Source organism: Suncus etruscus, chromosome 1 (genome assembly GCF_024139225.1).
Source record: "Suncus etruscus isolate mSunEtr1 chromosome 1, mSunEtr1.pri.cur, whole genome shotgun sequence".
Taxonomy (NCBI): domain Eukaryota; kingdom Metazoa; phylum Chordata; class Mammalia; order Eulipotyphla; family Soricidae; genus Suncus; species Suncus etruscus.
Window position 1 is genome coordinate 198,095,467 of NC_064848.1, and position 19,587 is coordinate 198,115,053.

Below are 19,587 nucleotides of genomic sequence, written 5' to 3' on the forward strand. Positions count from 1 at the left end.
GGCCTATAGGGGGAGCCCTTCAGACCCACTCACACTATCTTGGGCCTTAACCAACTATTCCCCACACCCAGGAGTCAAGGGCTTTCTCCTGCCCTCTGCTGCTTCCAGAAATAGACCAAATGAGATTACCCGCCTGCCAGCCTCCTCACCATATGGTCTGTGCTGACGCCTGGACCCTGCTCAGGATTCCCATTAGCCCCCTCAGTCTCCAGAAATTCTGGGTCTGAGAAATAACCCAATTAGCTGTCCTGAGCGCCAGTGCCATGGAGTTGGGCCACTCCCAGCTTCTGATTCCTGGTCACTCCTATGCCAACCCACCTCTGCACTGGAGGAACAAGGGGGAAATGGCAGTGGGGGGCAGCCTTACCCCCACCCACACGCAAGTACACCACCTGTTCAAGCAAAGAAAGTTCATACTCAGGATAGTGAACTAGGCTGTGACTACCAGATTCACAAGTGGTTGGACCCCAAAAGGCCACACAAGAAAGAACTCCTGAAGGTTTGGGGGTGCTGGTAGCCCTGGATCAACTCAGGAACCTGCTGCTGTCTCTTCTCGTCTGCACAGAGAGGGTGCACATGGGATCCCAGCTCTCCTGGGGGTGCTCTCTGACAGTGCTCCCTGCATGTTGACCATAGGTCCAGTGTGAATGCACTTTATCCTGGCCATTAACTGCATGAACAGAAAATGCTTGTCCTGTTTGTTCAGATTTTGGTTTGGTTTTTGGGGGTCACACGGGGCAGTGCCCTGGGATGACTCCTGGCTCTGTGCTCAGAGATCTCTGCTGGCAGGGCTCAGGGAATGCAAAAGCTTTCAGGCCTGCGTTTAATAAAGAAACTAAATCTAGAGGCCGGAGAGATAGCATAGAGGTAAGGTGTTTGCCTTGCATGCAGAAGGTTGGTGGTTCAAATCCCAGCATCCCTTATGGTCCCCTGAGCCTGCCAGGGGTGATTTCTGAGCATAGAGCCAAGAGTAGCCCCTAAGTGCTGTCGGGTGTGACCCAAAAAAAAAAAAAGGAAACTAAATCTAGATCCTCCAACATGAGCCCCCACCCCTTCCTGTTACTGATTGACCATTTGAAGCCCTGGACATGGCACCAGACCAAGACTGGCTCACATGGTCCATGAACATATATGGCCCCTTGCCTGTCTCCACAGCTCTGCTAAGCAATAGGGGTGAGTCAGAGGAGGCTGAAGAGAGGTCTCCCTGACGGGATAGCCGACCCAGTAAAAATTCAGGCCTGGTGGCACAGCGGGAGAGCATTTGTCTTGCATGCTGCCAACTTGGGTTCAATCCCTGGCATACCATAGGGTCCCCTGAGACTGCCAGGAGTAATTTCTGAGCCCAGAACTAGGAGTAATCCCTGAGCATCACTGGATGCTCCCCCAAAAAATGTTTTCAGGCTAGAATAACTGTGGGGGCAAGAGAGACAATACAGTGGGTGCAGGGTTTGCCTTGCACCCAGCCAACCAGGGTTTGACCTCCAGCATCTCATAAGCTCCCTTGAACTTCACCAGGAATAATTCCTGAGTGCAGAACCAGAGCTAAATCCTGAGCACTGCCAGGTGGGGCCCCAAAACCAAAAAAGATAACATATGTTTTACCTTTTAATAAGTAATTTATTTATTAAAAAAATAAAATAGTGGGGCCGGAGAGATAGCACAGCGGTAGGGCTTTTTTTTTTGTGTGTGTGTGTGGTTTTTGGGTCACACCCGGCAGTGCTCAGGGGTTATTCCTGGCTCCAGGCTCAGAAATTGCTCCTGGCAGGCACGGGGGGGGGGGGGGGGGGGGGCCCATATGGGGCGCCGGGATTCGAACCGATGACCTCCTGCATGAAAGGCAAACGCCTTACCTCCATGCTATCTCTCCGGCCCCCACAGGGGTAGGGCTTTTGCCTTGCACATGGCCAACCCAAGATAGGTCTGGGTTTGATCCTCAGCATCCCATATGATCCCCAGAGCCTTCCAGGAGTGATTTCTGAGTGCAGAGCCTAGAGTAACCCCTGAGCACTGCCAGATGTAGCCCCAAAACAAAACAAAACCAAAAAAGAATTAAATGAATGTCAACCTAGAGATGTGGGGTCAGGGGAAGAGAGATGTCCCTGCTGTTCCTCCCTGCCTCTTGGGAGGCACTGGCTTCCGGAAGCTGCCCTGGACCATTCCAGCAATTCTGCTTTTGCTCCAAGTAGGAAATAGGGCTCCTAGTTTGTATGCCAACTCCCTGAGACCTGAGAGGCACATACCTTTCTCCTTCAAGAAGTGGGGAGGGAGACAGCCAGCCTGCCTCTGCAAAGTCAGGGCGCCCTGCGTGGGAAATGGAGTGGGTGTAGTCAAAAATAAGGCTCCCTAGGTGCAGAGCAGAGGCAGCCCGAGGCACCAGCATGGAGAAGCTGTCTGCTCTACAAGTCAAAGCTTAGTCTTGAAAACAAAGATGAGGGATCGCATCTGTGTTTACTAAAACTCATTCTGGGGTCTCCATCATCCAGGTCCTCCAAAAACTGTTTGCAAGCTCTTTGCCCATGCCCAAGATGGGTGGTTTTGAGGGTCTGAGTTTTCAGAATTAGAAGGTCAGGAAGAGTCTGGCAGACAAAAGTCAATTTTTTTTCTTCCAAATAGTATCTTTTTATTTTTTTTTTTTAATTTGAGTCATACCCTGTGGTGCTCAGGAGTTACTCCTGGTTTTGAGCTCAGAAATCACTCTTGGCATGGGGGACCGTAGGGGATGCTGCGATTAAAACCACCGTCCGTACTGGATCTGCTGCACGCAAGGCAAATGCCTACCACTGTGCTATCTCTCTGGCCCCAAATAGTATCTTTTCACGGAATCTAATGCTTTTAAAATAAAAACAAGACTCCTGAAAAGAAGCAAAGTGATATGTATGATACCCTTTCAATAACACTATTGCAAACCACAGTGCCTAAAAGGAGAGAGAGAGAGAGAGAGAGAGAGAGAGAGAGAGAGAGAGAGAGAGAGAGAGAGAGAGAGAGAGAGAGAGAGAGAAAGAGAGAAGTATCCACCATAGTGGCAGGCTGTAGAAAAGGAAAGGAAACTGGGGATATCAGAGGTGGAATATATGCACTGGCGAAGTTGGAACATTGTATGACTGACATTCAACTATGAATAACTTTGTAATTTCAGTGATTCAATAAAGATTATAATAATAATAATTAAGTAATAAATAAAATAACATAAAAGCAAACAAATACAAAAAGGACAGCAGTTTTTGAAAGAACCGTGGGAGAAATGGCTTCACCAAGTGACCTAGTTCTTTTTCCTTTATTTATTTTTGTTTTCATTGGGAGCCATCCCCGGCAGTGCTCAGGCCTTATTCTTGGCTCTGTGATCAGGATTCACTCCTGCTGGTACTCAGGGGGTCACAATTTGATACCAGGGATTAACCATTGTACTATCTCTCCCTTCCTTTCTGATCTCAGAAGGAGCCTATAGTCCTAGGATCACTAAATTGAGTCTTCAAACGACAAGAACACCAACAGCTTCAGCTTTAAGTGCCCAGAACAATCTTGGAACGAGGCTGGGCTGAAAGAACCAGAAGTAGCTCCTTCATAGACACCTGGCTTTTCAACCACACTTCACTTGGCAATAGAGGCTATAGGCCAAACTGCATTTGACATTTGTCACTCATCACACATAGCGGGCTCTGGATCATGACTCGGTCTTGTGCTCCAATACCTGTAATGGCATGAGGGACGCTGGTGACCAGGACCTTCTGATTCTGCATTCGGACACCCGAGTCTGGGTTCTGCATGTCCTTCACCAGAGCTTCAATCTGAAAGACAGAACCAAGAAAGCTGCTGGACAGAAGCCCATAAAACACTGCTAAAACATGAGGGAGCATGTTCATGGAGAAAGAAATACCAGGAACAGTTGATAGCCTCTGCTTGAGCTAAGAGGTCATAGCTCTCAGCCAGCTGCAGGGAGCCTACTGGAGATTCTGCAGAGATTGAAGGACAACAGGAAGCTCCATTTGCAGGGGCTTTGCAGGACAAGAAAAAGCAAAGAAGGGCACCGGGACCCCCAGTGAGAGGGGACAGGCAGAAAGAGCAATCAAAGCCAGTTCCCCCAAGGATCTCAAATATCACTGCCAGAGACTGGGGCTGGTTTCAGCACCTCTTTCCAGAGTCCTATTTTGCAATGAGGCCCAATACAGAGACTAGAGAGCAGGCTGAAGAAGGAAGTTGGTCCCCAGAGCCATAGCACAGCAGGTGGGGCATTTTGCCTTGCATGCAGCTGACCCAGGTTCGATTCCTCACATCCCATATGGTCCCCCTCACCTGCTAGGAACAATTTCTGAACGTAGAGCTAGGAATAACCCCTGAGAGCCACCGGGTATGACCCAAAAACTAAAAAAGAAGAAAATTGGCCCCACCTAGGAAAAAGTTGGGGAGACCCTTTAAAGCTCTTGCAATGAACAAGGCCAGAAAGAACAAGGTTTCCACACTGGTATCAATAGCCCCATGACTCAGCCCAGTAGATATTCATTGTCTACTCCTGAGGTCCAGACAGATGTGAGACCCTCAGAGAGAAGGGGTCCCTCAAGTTCCACCTCCCAGCCACTGCAACAGCCCACCCATGTTCCCTCACTTGTCTCACTGCTGATCTCCTCCCTGGCCTGGCCCTCTCCAGTCTACAAAGTCCTTGTATCATGAGCACATGTTTAGGGGCCAAAGGAAAAGAACCCCAGATTCTCAGCCCTCAGTTGGGGTGTCCTTGCTCCACCAAAAGTTGGAACTGGGGTGTGCTTCACTTTACCCTTTATTAAAAAAATTTTTTTATTGATTGTTTTTTGGGCCACACACGGTGGTGCCCAGAGGTTACTCCTGGCTCTGCACTCAGAAATTACCCCTGGCAGGCTGGAGGACCATATGGGATGCCAGGAATCGAACCAGGTTCCTCCTGGGTTGACCTCATGCAAGGCAAACGTCCCACTGCTGTACTAATCTATCTGGCCCCCACTTTACCTGTGGGGGTCCCCACTTTACCTGCATGAGGACAAGAAGAGGGTTGACCATCCAAAAGGATCTGCTTCTATAATCTCTTAGAAGCACAGAGGTTTTAAGGCTAGTTTCATGTGCTAGATGCACAGAGAAAGAAGAAAGGAACAAAATATCTGCTGAGATCTTGGAGGAAAAAAGATTCATTTCATAGAATTGGACCCTCAGGGGACACCAGTGCAAGAGATATTTATAAGGAAGCCTCTCCAGGGAGGATTTCATAAGTAGAAAGCATGCCTCTGTGGAAGTGACTTTGCTCTCCATGAAAACCTCCCTACCCAAACCTCTGTTGCCTTCCTTTGGTCCTCTGAGTTAGGGAAGTTATTTAAAGGTGACAGCTGAGACAGCATAGAGACTCCACTTTAGCTGGGTCTCTCCAGGCCTGTTATGAATAAGCCCCCTCCCCATTTGCCTCATTCTTGTTTGGTAATTTGTCCAACCTCTGCAGCACCCAGAGGTACCATATGATTCATTATGATCTCAACAATAAATAAGTATTAAAATACATGCTTTAGGGGCCAGAGCAATAGCACAGTGGATAGAGCATTTGTCTTGCATGCAGCTTATCCAAAGTTGATCCCTGGCATTCCATATGAGCTCCTGAGACTGCCAGAAGTGATCTCTAAGTACAGAGCCAGGAGTAAGCCCTGAGCAGCACTGGGTGTGAAGTAAAAAGGCCAAAACAGGGGCCAAAACAGTGGCGCAAGTGTTAAGGCATCTGCCTTGCCTGTGCTTGCCTAGGACTGATGGCGGTTCAATCCCCTGGCGTCCCATATGGTTCCTCAAGCCAGGAGCAATTTCTGAGCACATAGCCAGTAGTAACCCCTGAGTGTCATCGGGTGTGGCCCAAAAACCAAAAACAAACAAACAAAAAGCCAAAACAACAACTTCTTTTTTTTTTTTTTTTTTTTTTTTTGGTTTTTGGGCCACACCCAGCAGTGCTCAGGGGTTACTCCTGGCTGTCTGCTCAGAAGTAGCTCCTGGCAGGCACGGGGGATCATATGGGACATGGGATTCGAACCAACTACCTTTAGTCCTGGATCGGCTGTTTGCAAGGCAAACACCGCTGTGCTATATCTCCGGGCCCAAAACAACAACTTCTAAGGAGAGATGTCATGGATCTGATGGAGTCATTAATACTGGCCCAGGTCACTTCTATACAATCAGTGAATCTTCTAAACCAGGGGTCTCAAACTCAACTTACCTGGGGGTCGCAGAAGGCAAAGTTGGGGTGATCCTTGAGTGCAAAGTCAGTAGTAAGCCTTGAACATTGGGGGTGTGTGACCCAAACAACTAAAACAAAACAAAACAAAAAAGATTCCTCTAGGGCAGGGCCACAAAATGTTGTACGGAGGGCCACTTTGCATGCCAGGCTGAGTGGAGAGTCCAAGGAACAAAAAACTCACTCAACCAAATACAAGAAGTTCCTGAACCCAGAGGAAGTGCTAGGCACAATGGAAGATATGAGTTTGGTTTGGTTCAATTTGTGCATGGGGCCATGGCCAGCAGTGCTCAAAGCTAACTCCTAGGCTCTGTATTTAGGGATAACTCCTGGAGGTGCTAGAGGAACTGCCTAGGATTCTGGGGAGCAAACTTGAGCCTGCCGTGTACAAGGCAAGATCATACCCACTGCAAGTAAATCAGGAGATTAAGGAACAAAGGGCCCTTTCTTTTATGCTGATCCCAAGCACTGGGGACATGAAAAGTGGCTTATAGAGGCTGGGGGCACAGGGAAATGCTGAAAACAGGCAAGAAATTGTCCCTAAGCAGGATGAGGAAATGCTACCACTCTGCTTCAACCCAGGTGTGTGGAAAACATTTCTTTTTACACCCATACAGCACTAAGAGATAAGTTCTAGTGTGAAACAACAATAGCCAAGTTTTGGGGGGACTGGAGGAATAGCATAGTAGTAGGGCATTTGCCTTGCTTGCGACCAACATGGGACAGACCTGGGTTTGATCCCCAGCATCCCATATGGTCCTCTGCACCTGCCAGGAGCAATTTCTGAGTACAGAGCCAGGAGTAACCCCTGTGTGCTGCTGAGTATGGCTCAAAAAAAATTTTTTTTGATAGAAACCCCAGCTGCATTTGAGGTGAGGGGATCACCAGGAGGGGGACAGTTCCACCTGTTTCTCCTGGTTCCAACAGCTGGAAATCTCCACCTGGCCCAGAAGTAGACGGAGAAGAGGGAACTGCTTCCTAAATCAATGCCCAGGGCAGGGATGTCCAATTTCGGCATTGGCAGCAGAACCAGTCTGGAGAAATAGGCCCCTCAAGTGTGTGGGTGGTGCCACTGTGAGCACTGCTGGGCATTGGGCCAGCACACAGGAGCATCTGAGGCCCAGACAGTGGCCGGGGCGTCTGGGCACCACTGACTCGGAGCTTTATCTACAGTGACAGTTTCCTGGCTCACACGTTGCTCAGGATCAGATCTGACGCACCTCGGCTCCTCTCTGGCCTAGGCATATCAGCCCCTAGAGTGAGTCAGGGGTGATTGGGGAGTTGGGAGGTGCCCCCATTCTCCTGAGCAACCTCAGATTGCAGAGCTGCTCAGAGGGAATGTGAGCTGCAGGCTCTGTCCCACTCCAAGCAGAACCGACCTGATCACAGATGAAGCCAGGGCTCCCCAATCCCCAGGTGTCCCTAAAATTTCCTTCCTTCACACAGCAGCGTTTCATGGCAACTGGGGGCCCAGAAAGCGGACACGAAGCAGAAACCCACCCACGTCCCAAGTCAGAGACCTGAGCAGATCTGATGCCTTCTCGCATGAAAAATGAAGGGCGGGGGGAGTTCTAAAGAATTTGAAAATAACCTTCCGAGGAGGAATAATGAGGGTTATTTTTGAAACACAATGAGGAGTCATGGAGCTTTCGAGGAGAGAAGGTGAAGTCCCGGGGGGCTAGGGGGGCTTTGGAGCCTCACACAGACCTCACATAGCAATGTGGGGGTCCAGTCCCGGGGGTTCCCATTCACTTAACCCAGTGCTTTCCTCATTTCCGTTTCTTCTAGGGTTTCTCCCAGCCCCCCAACAAGGAGAGACTTGAGGGATGCTTGGGGACTGAGCTAAGTAAGCCTCACCACCCGCAAAACAGAAACCAAGTCCAGACCCCAGTCCTTTGGGATCTTTCAAGAGGCCATGGAATTGGTGTCCTAAGTGATAGCACAGCGGGGAGGGTGGTGGACAACCCAGGTTCAATTCTCAGCATCCCATATGGTACCCGGGAGCCTGCCAGGAATGACTTTTGAGGGCAGAGCCAGGAGGAACCCCTGATCGCCACCATGTTTGACCCCAAAATCAAAATTTTAAAAAAAGAGGTCATGGAGTTAAAGTGAGGGGAGTGGACCAGTCCCCAACCCAGCAAAATTGGGGCTCTCTCCAGAAGCAACCCAAGACACTTAGCACGGAGAGGGAAGGCAGAAGGGGATGGAGAGTTATCTGCACCCTCCAGATAGAGGCCTCAGGACATGCCCCCCATGAGCACACATACAGGAAATCAGAAACCTCAGAAATGTTGCCTCATAAATCAAATAGGGCTTATGTCTTTCCCTCAGAACCGGATAGAGGACTGACTAGGCCCCAGATCCCCAAGTTCTGTGAGGAGCCAGAGCCCCTGCCTTTCTGCTGCTAATGGCCAATCCTCCTCCACTCACACCAGCCTCCTCCAGTCCATCCCCACCCACAAATGTCATCACCCACCAGCCACTACCTTCCTGCTACCCAGACAACAGAAGCCTGAGCCCCCCTGACCCAGTGCTGGGGAGAAGGGGGCAGAGATAGGGCACCGCAGCATGACTGTGGGTGTCTCAGGGAACCCGACATGGGAAAATAGAGATAACACCCCCCAGCCTACGCTGCACACCCACCCACCCCACCAGTGCTGTCATTCCTTCCCTGCCTCCCTCATTCCTCCACTCCCTCATTCACTCACTCCCCAAGGCTTATCTGGAGGGTGGAATTTTCCTTGAGGTCTAGAAGCTCCCCCCAAGGGATGATAACCTCCAGCCCTGCTCTATCCAAATCTGGGTGACAAGGCCCGGTGTGACCTTGGTACAGCCAAGAAGAGGTTCCTGAAACAGGAAGCACCTCTTCCCCATGGCCCCCTCACACCCAAGCTCTGTGCTGTCCTTCCCTCCCAAAACCTGGGAAAAAGTCCTGAGATCTTCTAAATGACCCCAATCCTGGGGTCTTCACTTTATTTTTTGTTTGTTTGTTTTGGGACCATACCTGGCAGTGCTCAGGGGTTCCTCCTGGCTCTATGCTCAGGAAGAATTCCTGGCAGTGCTCAGGGGTCCACATAGGATACCAGGTATCAAACCCTGGTCTGCCATGTGCAAGACAAATGTCCTGCCAGCTGTGCTATTGCTTGGCTCCCACTTTATTTTTATGTCTCCCCTCCTCTCTGCCCACAGTCAATTCAGGGGGCCCTTTGACCCCCTTCCTGTGCCTGCAGGGCTCAGCTTCCCTGGCTGCTACCTATCCCTCAGAAGTCCTGCAGCTTCAGGCTCCCTCGAGCCCAGGTTTCTCCACCAGAGATATTTCGGGGCACAGTCACAACTGAGTAAAGGGCAGGAGAGCTGTCCAGTGCACTGCCAGAGGCCTAGATAGCAATACTTCTGTTCTACTGACTCAAGAATGGGTTACCCCAGACCTCACCATAACAGCCTTGAACCTCTAATACTTTGCCCAAACCTTCCAGGGCCTCTCATCCGGGTTATGCATTGGGAGCAGCTGGAAGCTTTTGCAAGAACTCACAGCACACATAAGCACCCCCACGTAATTACTTAATTGCCTCTTAGGGAACCCAGAAAGTGCAGAGATGATTGATACCGACAGTTTTCAAGGTACAGCAGAGGTAGAGATGCACCCGACCCTCTCCCCCGACCCAACCCACACCCCAGCCTCTGCTCTGACCCACTTTTCCAGCAGGAAAGTCGCCCCATTTCTTCATCCCCACCTAAAAACACCAAATGCACCCAGCATTGAGCAGACTACATCGAAGCCCCCATTTCTGGAAACTTCTGCTCATGACCATCAACCAACCAGCCTGCCTGCTCCAGGTCACCTGGCCCACCCCCTAACAAGTCCCCCCACACCCTGCTTTTCACACATCCGATTTGTCCATGCTGGAAATAACCCGCCTCTTCCCACCCTCTGGGCCAAAGGAATAGGGGATTTTTTTTTTTAATCCCTGCTTGTGGCTGTGAACCTCAGGCCCTGAGAAATGGGAAGGCCTTGCCAGCCAGGAAGAATAAATTCACCCCAAAACAACACACCCAAACTTCTCTGGGGCTGAGAGCCCATCTCTCTCTCTCTCTCTCTCTCTCTCTCTCTCTCTCTCTCTCTCTCTCTCTCTCTCTCTCTCTCTCTCAAGTTGGGGTGGGTGGGTGGGGAGCCTGTGATTTATTCCCACAGGCACCACCTCCACACAGTGCCTGCAAGTCCAGTGGATGAAAGGCACAATGGAATCTACCAATGTCCACCTGACCTTCTCCTATCTGCATTTTTTTGCCCTTTGCAAGCCCAGGAAAATACCAGAAGCCACCACTGGGAAAGCAGAGGTCGACCAGAAGGCTTCTGAATGTGGTTCGCACTAATGTCAGTCCTGGGGAGAAAGTCAAGAGTAGTGGTCATGGGAAAAAATGGTGAATAACCTAGAACTGATGGAGCAGGGTGGACATTAAGTGTGGAGATTAATCACAGGGGGTTCAATCATGCCATCAGCAGACCCCTATACCCTACTAAATCAGCCTCTGGTAGGCAAACTCTCCAACCTACCAACATACTTGACAAGCCCAGGCAAGGTGGGTAAAATGGCTGCTCAACTAGGGACTGTCTCAGGGGTGTAATGAAGACCAGACTGGGTTCTTTCTTAACCATAGGAAAGCCCAGAGCCAGCCCTGCAGGTGGCTGGGTTTCTGAGCACAAGAAAATTCTGGAGCACTATTATCCATTACCCTCATACCAGTACTTCTTTTAGTTTAGTTTAGTTTAGTTTAGTTTAGTTTAGTTTTGCTTAGGGGTGACATCCAGCGAGTAAAATCACCCCACACACCATATTTCCAACCCCAGGAGAATGGTTCTGAAGTAGATAGCTGCGAAGAATTAATTAATAAGTCAAACCAGTCAGAAGAGAATCACGGAGTCAGTGGCTTCTTGCCTCATGGTCTCTCTTTGCACACTAAGCCAAACTGATCTTTCTTTATTAAACCAGTACAAATGCACCAAGAGACAGAGGATCCGAGTAAGAAACAAAAGGACCTATCCAGGTGGACAAGTCAAAGGGCTTGGTAAAAAGAAAAAAGAAATTGGGGGAATGTCTTTGTTTTGGGTAATAACTGGGTGTCAACTAACATGAGAAGCAAACTGACTCCATGTTTCTCTCCTGACTGGCTTGGTTTATTAATTCTTTGTGACTACCCTTCTTCAGATTTGTCCACCTGGGATTGGAAATATGGTGAGTGGGGTGATTTTACAAAGTGGAGAGTTATTTTAAAATTGGTGTTCAGAAGGAACTCCTGGCTCTGTGCTCATAATTCCTAGCAAAAGTTAAGAGACCTATGGGATACCGGGTATCTACCCAGGTTAGCCACATGCAAGGCAAGCACCTTCCTTGCTGTGCTATCACTCCGGCCCTCCTGTGCTCTTTTTAATCTGTAAATCTTTAGTGACACACAGTTATTCCAAAAGAATCAGCAACTCTCTAGGAATACTATCAAACCACTGCAAAGGTTTCCAAGAGTCTGAGGATCCAGCCACCACCCCCAGCCTCTGCTTGAAAGCACTTCAAACACCATCTTTACTGATGCTGCCCCAGGCCTTTCCCTCTGTCTTGCATATCTGTCTTTCCTCTGAGCCTTGAGCCCCCATTTATCCTTCCATTTGGGGGCCCTAGACCCATAGAACAAACCTTCCCAAACCCCTGGCCCATTCTGAATCACAAGTTCCCAGAGAGTAGAACTACACTAAAAGAAAGTGGTGAGTCTCCTGGTTTTCTGCTGTTGCCACACAGAGGCTGTGTGATGGGGGGCAGGTGACATGACCTCTTTGGGCTTCACCCAGACATGGCCACATGTACCTCTGCTATGTGGAACAGGTGAGCTCGAGCTGCCTGTACCATGGGACATATAATCCTTCATGAATAAATATCCTGGGATATACTTAATATTGGGGGAAGGAGGAACAGGCACCCTGGCCATATTCCTTTGGTGGGGCACTCCACCACTAGACAGAAGGCTCTAAGGACTCACCAGAAAGGTCCTCAAGATTCTACACTTATTCCTGCCCCTTTGTGGCTTGAGTAAAGGCCTGGATATGCAAGGGGGACCGCACCAGGATAGGGGAGGCATCACTTGGGGTACAGGAAGGTAACTGCTGCATCACAGAGCTAAGGGAGTATGCTTGGGGGTGATGGGCAGGCTTTCTGCTAAGGGGATTTAGAAGAGGACAGCATCCCCGCCCAGCTCCAAGCAGATCACCTCATGGGTTTTCCTGGGGTCATATATGAAAGGTGTGGGGTGATCAGGGGAGATGGGCTGGTCTTGGGGCCCTTTGTGAAGGCAGTATCTAATCCTGGGGGAAAGAGGTACCAGAGGAGGGACTCAGAGGAGAACCTCCACCCTAGGTTCATAACAGGAGCCCCATTTTTTTTTTTTGGTTTTTGGGCCACACCCGGCGGTGCTCAGAGGTTACTTCTGGCTGTGTGCTCAGAAATAGCTCCTGGCAGGCATGGGGGACCATATGGGACACCGGGATTCGAACCAACCACCTTTGGTCCTGGATCAGCTGCTTGCAAGGCAAACGCGCTGTGCTATCTCTCCGGGCCCAGCCCCATTTCTTTATTAAGGATTTTGTGGAACACAGAATTGGGGAAGAACAGATAGCATGGGAAGAGGACACTGAGTTACAGAAGGGGACATTGGGGTGATGGGAGATTCTGAGGTGATGGGGATTCTGGAGTGACAGGAATTCTGGGGTGATGAAGATTCTGGGGTTATGAGGGATTATAAAGTTACAGGAGATTCTGGGGTGATGGGGGACTCTGGAATGACGGGGATTCTGGTGTGACAGGATTCTGGGCTGGTGGGGATTCTGGTTTGATGAGGAATTCAGGGCTGATGGGGATTCTGGAGTGATGGGAGATTATGAGCTATGGAGATTCTGGGGTGATGGGGGATTCTGGTTTAATAAGGAATTCTGGAATAATGGGGGATTCTATGGCAATGAGGATTCTGAGGTGACAGGAATTCTGGGGGTGATGAGGATTCTGGGGTGACAGGGTTTCTGGGGTGATGAGGATTCTGGATGACAGGGATTCTGGAATGATGGAGATTTGGGGGTAAAAGGGACTCTGGGGTGATGGGGCATTCTAGGGTGACCAGGGATTCTGGGGTGATGAGGGATTTGAGGATTATGGGATATTCTGGGGTAACAAGGATGCTAAAGGAAGATCAAGAAGGGGTGAGGAGGAGAGTGGGCCCTAGCCCCTATCCATATAGCAAAACAGGGGGAATGTCTCAGCAGAAGAGATGGGCCGAGCTTCTGAAGTGAATGTCGGGAGACAGGACAGGGGGCTTCGTGTTGGGCTTTTTGGCCTCATGGGGGACAAGAGTCTGCTTCTGGACACCAAGACTTTCTGAGCAGGACAATGCCCCTTGCTGATGCCCCTGGTGCCCCTCAGACTGCTGTCTGGTCCAGGAGATCAAATTCCAGGTCAGTAGACAGCGGAGGGCCACCATTCCCTCTTAGTCTGGGAATGCCCAGTGTAACTTGGGGACAACATGAGCTTGTGGGGCTCGGGCCTGCCACTGGGCATTCAGCTAATTCTCTGAACCCTGTGCTGGAAAAGGAGACTGAGAAAAGGGGGGACACAGGGGAACCGAGGAGGACGGAGTACCAGGACCCAATCCCCACCCTCCATCCACACTGCTCAGCTTAGACCCCAGAACAGAAGAAACCGCTTTCTCTGCGCCCCCTCCCCACAAATTCTCTGCCGCCCACCTGTGCACAGGGGGGGTCCCACCCCCACAAAGGGAGGAAGCTTCTGCTTCTGCTCCAGAAAGAAGAGGTTCTACCCAGCTGCCAGCAGACAAGAGCCATAAACAGACATAAATATGAACAAGTATAGGCGCGCTGGACCAGGGGCTCCTTTTTATCCTCGGGATGACATTATCTTCAGGGCGGTCTTTGCATACAAGCTCAGCCACACACCCACTTACTTTAAAATACTGGAGTTTGGGCCCAGGGCTGAAAAAAAATTGAACATCTGGGCGCTGGAGAGCGACATCAGGCGAGTGTGTCCCTGTCGGGGGTGGGGGGGGAGGCAGACGGGAAGGGGGCGCCTCCCCACTCCATCCTCCCCATTCCATCCTCCCGCTCCCTCCTAGTTACAGGTTGTTCTCAGCCTCCAGCCAACGGGTGGCCCTGGAGCTCTGGTCCCCGCCGAGCTAGGAACAGGTGTCATGGAAACCCTGTCATTGTTATCTTTGCAAAAGAAGAGAAAAACACGCACAGCCTAAAGTCTCCATGGAGCGGCTCTTGGGGGTCCCCCTCCTGCTCACACAAGCCCCCCAGCATCTCTTCCAACACTTGCCAGAGTTGGGGGCCCTGCACGCCTCCCAGGGCCCAGATCCAGAGACACCCCTCTATTCCCTCCTAACCCCCCGAACCCGCAGCTCACCTTCTGCAGAAATGCCATCCTGGGCCTGTACTGCTGCCCTTGGTGCCGGATAGTCATCTTGGATCCTGGATGAATTCAGCACCCGAGCTCAGAAACCCGCCAGCGCGGCCCGCACACGCCCTGGCGTGCAGAAGGAGGCGCGGGGACCGGTCCGGCTCTGCTGCCTGCGGGGCCCTTTACTCGAGCCCGGTACCCGCCCCTAGGAAAGCCGCCGGATCCGCGCCGGCCAATCAGCGAGCCGCATCCCGGCCTCGAGAGCATCCTTGCGCTGGCGCCCAGCTGCCGTTAGGAGGCGGCATCGGGCTCCTTGGGTACCACCAAGGATAGCCGGGCGAGATCCACGAAGGGGCAGGCCCATCACCGGCTGGAAGCCCGGAACCCCACGATGGGTTTAGGGACCGTAGTGAGCCCCAACAGCCTGCCAAGGCAGGTTTTCCAACTGCCAGCTTGCCAGCTGGGACATCTTAAAACCTCTACGCCTCGATTTCTTTTTTTTTATTTTTAAGCTACAAGAGGGAAAAATAAAAAGAAAGTAAAAAATATCCAACAGGGGTTGGAGCTATAGTATAGCAGGTAGGGCGCTCGTGTAAGCTTGGATCTCCCCCGGCATCCCATATGGTTCCTCAAACACTGCCAGGACTGATTCCTGAGAGCAGAGCCAGGAGGACCCTCTGAGCACCACCACCAGGTGTGCATCTAAAAACAAACAAAGAAACATAGCAAAAACAAACCAACATAAGTATTGCTCTACCATTTGGAGCAGAAATGTGGGACACAATTTTGGTCCACAATAAGTTATATGAGGTGTTGTTAATAACAACAAGTGGAATTGGTGAGGTGTTTCAAAGAACCTGGAAGGAAAGGGGGCAGTCTGGATAACCTGCTTGCTATTTCTCTCGTTCTCAGCATTTCCATGGCTTAGGAAATGAGCCTAAGTTGTGGTCAGGACAAGTTTTTCTACAGCTGGTTGGTTTGGAATTGCAGCAGATAAATGCTTTGGGAGAAAACAAAGAGGAGGTTTCTCTGGCTGAAGCACAGTCAAGCCATGTCCCTTCCAAGCAGCAGCTGCAGCCAGAGGGGTTGATCGCACTGAGTTGTAAGAATAGTATGAACAGGAAACTGAGAGATAGTAGAATAGGGAGGGCATTTACCTTTTATGTGACTGACCCAGGTTCAATCCGCGGGCATCCCATATGGTCCCCAGAGCACAAGAGTGATTTTTTTTTCAGAGTGCAGAACTAGGAGAAACACCTAAGCACTGCTGGGTATGGCCCTCTCCACCAACAAATAGAAAAAAAAATCTGATAAGTCACCATGTCTACACCTAGACAGCTTTATAGACTCACTGTTCTCTAAAAAGATGTAAATCAGGGGCTGGAAAGAGAGCACAGTGGTAGGGCACTTGCCTAGCAAGCGGCTGATTCAGGATGGATGGTGATTCGAATCCTGGCATCCCATATGGTCCCCCATGCCTACCTGGAGCAATTTCTGAGCACAGAGCCAGGAGTAACACCCCCCCCAAAAAAAAAGAGAGTGAGAGAAAGAGATGTGTAAATGAAGTCATGGAAAAATTGCAGCTGAATGCTGACAATTTCAGCAGAAGGCAGGCCAAATCCTCACACTGCAGAAACCACAGCAGCGGAACCCATCACCCACAAGTGTCGCTTTACCAATGGTCCAGCTTCACCACTCACTATGGCTCTCTGCAGAAACATCAATCTGACCAGAACTCCACGTATGTCAATATTTGGGCTAACATGACCAAGACATTTTTGGAGAGGGTGCGGGCACCCCTCCCTTATCAACTTCTTATACTTCCGGAAGTCTTGGCAGCCAAAAGCATGCCCCACAAAAGCCTCGGTATCAGCATTGGTGTTAGGAATTCCTGGACCACATAGCAGCCTTCATTAGCTATGTGACAATTTCAATGTTTTTAATACTGCAGGAACACACAGAAAAAAAATACTGTAGGAACACACCAATTTAAATGCCATTGTGTATCTAAAGCCACCTAATACCCAGAAACAAAAGAAGTAAAAAAATGATCAACTAGCAGAGGCGTTTACAAATAACTTGACAATGAGTTAATGGCCTTGTTGAGAGATACAATAATTTTCACTAATTTTCTTTATTTTTCCTTTCCTGTCTTTTTGTTTCTCTTTTTTAATAAGTCACTCCCACTTACCTGGAAACAAATGTATTATGTCAACTAATGTGATACATGGTCTTTAAGTAATTTATACATCTGACAAATGCTATGGTTTCTCTTTCTTTGGGACAGTGGAGGTGATACATCAATGGGCTGAGTGTATGCTTGGCATGCAGAAGCTCTGGGTTGATACCCTTCAAGAACAGTCCCCAGAACACCTGTGAGTGATGCCTCAGCACAGAGCCAGGAGCACCTGAGCACCCAGGGTATGAGCAAAAATGGACAAGAAAAGGACATATGCTTTTGTGTGCACACACAGAGAGAGACATACAGACATTCCAACACTGGTGCAGGTCTACTGTTCCAAAGGGTATGTAGCTAATTCATCCAAAGCCTTTCTCAGAAGTGTGGCTCAGAGCAACAACCCCCCAAATACCCCACTTTTTTGAGAGGGTCTTACAGAAAACCACCTTCTAAGCAAAGAGGCTACAGTAGAAGTACAGGTCCCCTGTGAGCTGAGTCCAAACAAAGGGCTAAGATCTTCTAAACTTATCTTTCCTGGTTTATCTTTCAGAGCCTGTGTTACACAGAACACATTCTGGAACATTCATGAAGATGAACTATGCTTTTCCATCAAACTTCAACACTCCTTCATGCTAACAACCCTCAACGGAGAGACAGTGACTGTCCTAAGATAAAGAATGACAAAACAAATTAAAATCATAAGAAGGGGCCAAAGAGATAACACAGCAGTCAGGAGTTTGCCTTGCTTGCAGCCGACCCAAGATAGACCTGGATTCAATCCCCGGCATCCCATATGGTCCCTTGAGCCTGCCAGGAGTGATTTCTGAGTGCAGAGGAGGAGTAACCCCTGAGCGCCACCGGGTGTGGCGGAAAAAAAAGGAATGAGAGAGGGAGATCCACATGGGTGGTTGCTTGGTTACATACACACACACACACACACACACACACACACACACATTCATTGGAGCCAGATGAAGACCCAGATGCCCATGAGATCAGAAAGTTTAAATGAACTGTGTAGGTTATGTAGGTTATTACCTTTATGAATGTCAATGGGAGACAGTAGGAAGTAAAGCAAGTGAAGCTGAGGCCATAAGCAGGTTGGGGCTTGGAGGAAGAAGATATTAAAGGCCCTGAGAGCCCAGTAGAGACCAAGCAAACAGCCACACAGTCAGACTACAGGAGGCGCCAGAGCCCAGAGGAGCCCCCTGGTAAACCCATACTCTCTTCCAAAGACACCAAGCCTGGCTCCTTTGCATATCCTCCATTTAGCTTGTCTTTATTTCTTGCACACCAAAGGGACTGGCATTTATTTCATCTTTCATTTACTTATCTTCATAGATATCTCATGGGGCAAGGCTAGAGGGCCACCAGGATTACAGCTAAAGGTACTTGTATATGATGAGAGGAAGGAACAGAGCATGTCTAGGTACTAAACTGAGAGCTTCACATGTGCTAGCCTTGTGCTCTGCCACTTAAACTATATATCTCCAGCTCAGGGCCTGGCTTCTGTAATCAAGTAGTGTTACAAGTTTAGCATGATGAGATTCACCCACCCATCTAAACAACCACCACTGCATGCTGGGTATTGTACTAGCCAGGAGTTCAAAGTCAGAAATGACATAGTCCCTGCCTCAAGGAGCTTCCAAGTTAGAATGAAAAATAAAATAAAAATATGGGCCAGAGCAATCATACAGTTGGTTGATAAGGCACTTGCCTTGCATACAGCTGACCTAGGTTCAATCCTTGGCATCCCACATGGTGCCTTAGCCCACCAGGATTGATTCCTGAACTCAGAGTCAAGACTAGACCTTGGGGCCGGGCGGTGGCGCTGGAGGTAAGGTGCCTGCCTTGCCTGCGCTAGCCTAGGACGGACCACGGTTCGATCCCCCGGCGTCCCATATGGTCCCCATATGTTGCCAGGAGCAACTTCTGAGTGCATAGCCAGGAGTAACCCCTGAGCGTCACAGGGTGTGGCCCAAAAACCAAAAAAAAAAAAAAAAAAAAAAAAAGACTAGACCTTACGAATCACTGGATATGGCCCAAAACCAAAAGAGGAGAGAGAGAAACCTGAGGAAGAAATTTTATATTATGGGCCCAGAGAGATAGCACAGAGGTGTTTGCCTTGCAAGCAGCCGATTCAGGACCAAAGGTGGTTGGTTTGAATCCTGGTGTCCCATAGGGTCCCCCGTGCCTGCCAGGAGCTATTTCTGAGCAGACAGCCAGAAGTAACCCCTGAGCACCACCAGGTGTGGCCCAAAAACCAAAAAAAAAAAATTTATATTGGCAAAAATGCTATATTGATATAGATATAGTGGGACTCAATCACCACAGTACAGAACTTTGTAAAAGTGTACCTTATGGACCCAGAGAGATAGTACAGTGGTAGGGTGTTTGCCTTGCATGCAGCCAATCCAGGACAGTCAATAGTTCTAATGCTGGCATCCCATATGGCACCCCGTGTCTGCTAGGAGTGATTTCTCAGTGCAGAGCCAGGAGTGCCATCATGTGCAAGCCAAAAATCAAAAAAAAAAAAGTGCCTTACCCAGCCTTTATGAAAGAAAAGATGAAGGCAACTTCCTGGAGAATTATTTTGCTTGTTTGTTTTCGGGTTTGGGACAACCCCGGAAGTTCTCAGAGTTTATTTTGGCTCTATACTCTTGGTGGTGCTCAGGGAATCATATGGGATGCCGAGGATTAAACTTGGGTCCGCTGCATGCAAGCCA

The 19,587-nt window shown here is 49.5% G+C and overlaps 1 protein-coding gene across 1 annotated transcript in view; it reads right to left on the minus strand.

Moving 5' to 3' along the window:
- The window catches only part of RGS9 (regulator of G protein signaling 9), a 62,879-nt gene extending 48,037 nt beyond the window's left edge, over positions 1-14,842 (minus strand). The window contains 2 exon segments of the mRNA XM_049781734.1: positions 3,689-3,785; positions 14,689-14,842. Coding sequence (XP_049637691.1) covers positions 3,689-3,785; positions 14,689-14,745 — 154 coding nt within the window. The 5' untranslated portion in view covers positions 14,746-14,842.
- Positions 14,843-19,587: the final 4,745 nt, after the last annotated feature.